At 46.7% G+C, this 5094-nt stretch overlaps 1 protein-coding gene across 1 annotated transcript; it reads right to left on the minus strand.

The window, feature by feature from the left end:
• Nucleotides 1–699: 699 nt before the first annotated feature.
• Nucleotides 700–1650, minus strand: LOC101564575 (olfactory receptor 5B12-like). The gene has a single exon (XM_004645776.1). The coding sequence runs from the start codon at nucleotides 1648–1650 to the stop codon at nucleotides 700–702; it is 951 nt and encodes a 316-aa protein (XP_004645833.1).
• Between the last annotated feature and the right edge of the window lie 3444 nt (nucleotides 1651–5094).

Genomic DNA, 5094 nt, shown 5'->3' on the forward strand with positions numbered 1-5094 from the left:
CATTTGCTAAACAGCTAAGCTGCTAGAAAGAGCTCAGGTCAGGAAGTGATGCAAGCAGTTAGGATGAGTTCTTGTTCTCTGAACTCTGCCTTTGATTTCAGAATTTCAGGGACTAAACAAGTTTAGATCATAGAGCATCCTTCATTGTTCAAACAATCTGCTGGAGCTCTTGCTATACTTGAGTTCATGATGCAGTAGATATTGATAATGAGGAATCAACTGATGGATGTTTGAATTCCTCTGAAGTAATGGAATAAAATTGTCTTGGGTGAGATTCTGGAATGCTATGTTTTGACAGTGTCTCCAGGTAATTCTCAGAAGCCCTGATGTCTGAGAACTGTAGCTCTATGCTTTTGTAAGAATCACAAAATTGTTTTGAATTATAGGAGTTAAAAATTTACTTTTCTGCATAACAAGGGAGGTTTCTCTGCAGAGAGCATCACACCACTAGTGTGGGACAATGTGCGGTCCTACAGCATCTAGGACCACAACCTAGAAGAGAAGCAGCATTATGTGCTTGACAAAAGCCAGCTCCACTCCCCTCTCATCTACTCCTATTCCCAAAGCATGAAGAGATTTCTCATGCATGAAAAAAATCACTCAGATAAATTAAAAACAATATATATTATAATTAAAAATACTCCTAGACCATAGAGGCCCAATGAAAGTTTCACATGATTTGCAAATAATTTATAATTGTTAAATTAAGCCCAGGGAAGACTTTGCTTTTCTGGTAGCCTTCTGGAATGCGCTCTTGACCTCCTTGTTCCTCAGGCTGTAGACCACGGGGTTCAGCATGGGGATGACCATGGTGTAGAACACGGAGGCGATCTTGTCCGTGTCCATGGAGTGGCTGGAGCTGGGCTGCAGGTACATGAAGATGACGGGCCCGTAGAAGATGGAGACGGCGGTGAGGTGGGAGGCGCAGGTGGAGAAGGCCTTCTGGCGCCCTTCAGTGGAACTCATTCTCAGGATAGTAACAAAAATAAATAGGTAAGAGTTCAAGATAACCATGAGAGTGAACAAAACGTTGAACGCCGCCAGCAAGAAGAGCACGGTCTCATTTGCATGGATATCAGAGCAAGAAAGAGCCAGCAGTGGGGGAATGTCACAGAAAAAGTGGTTAACCACATTGGAATGACAGAAGGAGAGGCGGAAGGTGAAGGCCACGTGGAGAGAAGATTGCAGGAGTCCACTGGCATAGGAACCGGAGACCAGCAGGGTACACGTCGCAGCTGTCATGGTGGACGCGTAATGCAGGGGCCTGCACACCGCTGCGTAGCGGTCGTAGGCCATGGAGGCCAGCAGGAAGCTCTCTGCAGTGGCGAAGGCTGCGAAGAAGAACATCTGGGCAGCACATGCGTTGTAAGACATGGTCTTGTCTCCCGTGAGAAGCCCCTTGGTGAGCTTGGGAGACACAGCTGAGGCATAAAGACAGTCTACCAGGGAGAGGTTGCCGAGGAGGAAGTACATGGGCACGTGGAGGCGCGAGTCCAGCGCAATCAGCGCGATCATCCCCAGGTTGCCAACCAGGGTGGTGAAGTGGATGACAGTGAAGAGGAGAAACAGCGGGACCTGCAGCTCCAGGGCATCGGTTAAACCTGCAAGAATAAATTCAGTCACCTCTGAAGTATTCTCCATCAGTGTCATCTGTGAATTGTGTAAGGCATCTGTAATAAGAAGAGAGAAGTAATTACTCTAGTTGCACCTACGATTAGATCTGAAGGGTATAGAAGAAATCTTGGTTCTATGAGGTATGATCTAAAAATATGGTGATGTTTAAATTAAGAAATGTATTACAGTAAAGGACATATTGTCGCTGGCTCTCACTCACCCCCATCTCAAATACTCTGCCCGGCTTCGGCCACACCCACTGCATCACTCTGGCCCCATCAGAAGCAGTTCTGATGCTCTATTTCATGCAGATCTTTAGCTGCACTGTTGTGGCTGCCAGGATATCCTGAATTAATTCAAAATGTTTCCTTTTTATAGTCATGCTGAAGAGCTAGAATCATTTCGGTGCCAGATCCAGAGACTAAGATAGACAAGGCCACAGAGTACTAATTTTGCAAGCCTGTCTTTCTGTTGGGGGCAGAAGCACTCACTGTATTTGTGATCACACTTGATGAGGAGACTCAGGGATCAGGACTTCTAGAAGTGCCCCAGAAAGTGGCAAAAGGGATGCCTTTTTCTGTAATTCAGAAGGAACTTAAGCACTCATATTGGGATGACCCCTTACAGTGTGTCAGCTTGTGGTCGAGCGCAGGAGCCAGGAGGAGGCTGGCCCGGATGCTGGTTACGGGGGCTCAGTGCGGTGTTTCCTCCTAAAGTGGTCCAGACCGGCAGTCAGAGCTCTTAGCCTACTGTGGCTACCACAGATGGTCTGTGCCGTGACTCTGGGGCTCACTGCAGCTTATCTGGAGTATGGTATTCTTTATTAATTAAACCACACGGGACTTCTCTCATTGCTTGTAATATCTTAGAGGCTTTCTTGTCTGAAACATATATAGAAAGCTGAATCAGTAGAAACAGCACAGGAGACCTGAGATATTGGCTAAATCTTGTCAAATGCAGTTCTCATCTCCGACAAACCCCTCACCATCTCGCTCTTAATAAGTGCAGACGTGCAGCGATTTGGGGCCACTGCTCGAGGGACTTCTATGCGGGCCCTTAGTTGAGTGTCTTCCTCTAAGTATCGGTTGCTATTGGAAACTGTATCATCTGTGAGACACGTTCCTAGGGATCTCGTGGTGTCTTTCAGCACCTTGAAAATTAAGAAACAGATTTTTCAGAAAGTTAGTTGCTTCCTTTTCATGTTGCGGTCTTTAATTTTTGCACAGGCTGACGTTTTCCATTTTCTTCCAACACCCATAGCTTATTTGTGTAGATGGAGAATTGAGGAAGGAGGTAGAGGGACTTTAGCCATCTACCAGAGACCCCATGGCCTCCCCCAGACCACACGCTTGTGGTCTATTCTTTTTTTTTTATTGCTCACTATTCTTTAAGTATAATTCAGATATTAAGGAAAATAGCTGCTAATCACATTAACACATTACAGAAATCAAAATTAACTTACCACACAAAATAAATTAAGACATTAAATATTAACCTTCTCAGTGCAACATATACAGAAGTCAGAATGAGTCCTAAAAAAGCATCAGGTTTGTATAATAAAGGTAATGAAAAGTTGAACATTTTGGTAAGTTATTACAGTAGAAAGAGGGGTTTTCAGTACTCTGTGTGTGTGTGTGTGTGTGTGTGTGTGTGTGTGTGTGTTTCCACACGTGTATACCACTAGATCTTTCAAAAAGTGAAGTTCTGTGGTTCTGGCGTTTTGAGTCATTCCTCTCCCTTTGGCTGGGTATGCTGGGAGAGCTGAAAGGCCAGAACCTAATAAGGAGCTGTGGCCTCCCAAGTAGTGTGAAAGCATCACTGGTCTACTTTTGTCCAACTGCCTGGAAGAACACCTGGAGGTCACACGCCTTGGAAAACTGGCTTGGAGATACCAGGCAGCTTTCTATACCTGTAAAAGAACACTTCTACCCAAGAAGTTCTAAAACCATAAACCCTCCTCCTCATTAATGTGCATGGGTGTCAACCCCTCCCTTTTTAGGGCCACTGTACTCACTTTTCCTGCTGGGACACATAATCAACTCACCCCTTGCTTCTTTCCCATGCTGGGCCCTCCTTCCAGTTTGGATCTGGCTGCTGTATATCATTCTATGTAGAAAGTTTCCTGCCACTGTGTTTAGTGTCACAGCCTGTAGGACAGCAGAGAATTCAAGCCCCATAAAAGGTTTGGAGATTTTTATAGAAAGTTATTTTTTAGATGGGGTCTTTTCAGAGACACTTACACATTTTCCATTTTGTTGCTTGGTTGGTTTGTTGCTTTATTTTTAAAGGAGAAATTTAAGTTTCCTATTTATTTTTAAGCATTAAAAGAAATCTTCCAGTGGATTTCTTTTTCCCTTTCCATGCAGAATGCCGGTTTTGTGAACAAAAACACTAACAAGCCTCTGGCTTTCCCCTCCAGAGGAGCAGAAGCTTGTGGTCTATTCTAAGCCCTCGCTCGCTCCTAGTTGCCCCCAGGGCTGGCTCAGCCGTGTTGCTATGGCTACAGAACGCGCGGGCCCTTCAGAGAAAGAGATCTTGCTGACTCAGGAACCTCCGATTGCACACATTTCCTCTGGATTCAAGGAAGGAGAGGATTTAGTCCTTTGATTCAAGGAAGGAGAGGATTTAGCCCTTGTCTTTAAGGACAGCCAAGGTAAAAATCATTCCGTCACAGGATAATGCTACGGATGTTCTTTTAGAACCATAAAAGATGCTAACATTTTAAAATTAAGCAAACAGAGAGGTTAATTTCCATAGCCTGTCTCATGTCGTGTTGGAGCCAGTGATGTTGAATGTTCCAATTTTGGTGGCCCTAAAGAGTTAATGGTTGCAGTAGTCAAGCGGATGGGCAAGTGCTGCAGCCCTTGAAGTTTAAGAAGGGAGCCAGCAACAGTCCAGTGCTGCTTCTATAGCATGCTTGGAGTAAAAGACAAGAGTGTGCCTCCCCTTGGAGCAGGGCCACAGCCCCGTGCTATTACAGGCGTCTGACGGGCGGTGCAGAGCACCACGAGGACGGGGGGAAGAACTCCAGGGAGGAGTGGACTAGGAGCTGGCGCCTGTGGCGCAGCCTTCCCGAGCCTGCTGCTTTCCTGTAGAATAAAAGTGCTTGAACATCGCGTTGCCCCTTACAGTTCTAACTGGCCATGATTCTGTGTCTGTGAAATACTTACTCTTGTCCTCGGGACCCACAAAGCACGGTACCAAGGAGGGAGGCTGGAAGCTGTGTCCAGACGTCAGCCCCACGCCCGCTCCAGGAGCGCCTCACGCCTCAGCTGCGGAGCTCGCCTCTGTGGGGCAGGCTCTGGCTCGCGCTGGGCACAGGCAAGGCAGAGCTGATCCTCCCGCAGAGCCTCTGGAGAGCGCAGGTCCCTGGAGGCTCCTGATCCTCCACGGACCTTCGCAGGCTGGTGCTGGCTGCAGACGGCCGAGGACGAGGTCTGCGTTTTGGCCGAGAGCACTGGGCACAGGAACATAAGACAA

The sequence above is a fragment of the Octodon degus genome, unplaced genomic scaffold (genome assembly GCF_000260255.1).
Source record: "Octodon degus isolate 3935 unplaced genomic scaffold, OctDeg1.0 scaffold00239, whole genome shotgun sequence".
In the NCBI taxonomy this organism is placed as follows: Eukaryota; Metazoa; Chordata; class Mammalia; order Rodentia; family Octodontidae; genus Octodon; species Octodon degus.

Excerpts from the sequence above, each read along its gene's own strand:
- LOC101564575 (XM_004645776.1), bottom strand. The coding sequence starts at position 1,650 with ATGACACTGATGGAGAATACTTCAGAGGTGACTGAATTTATTCTTGCA.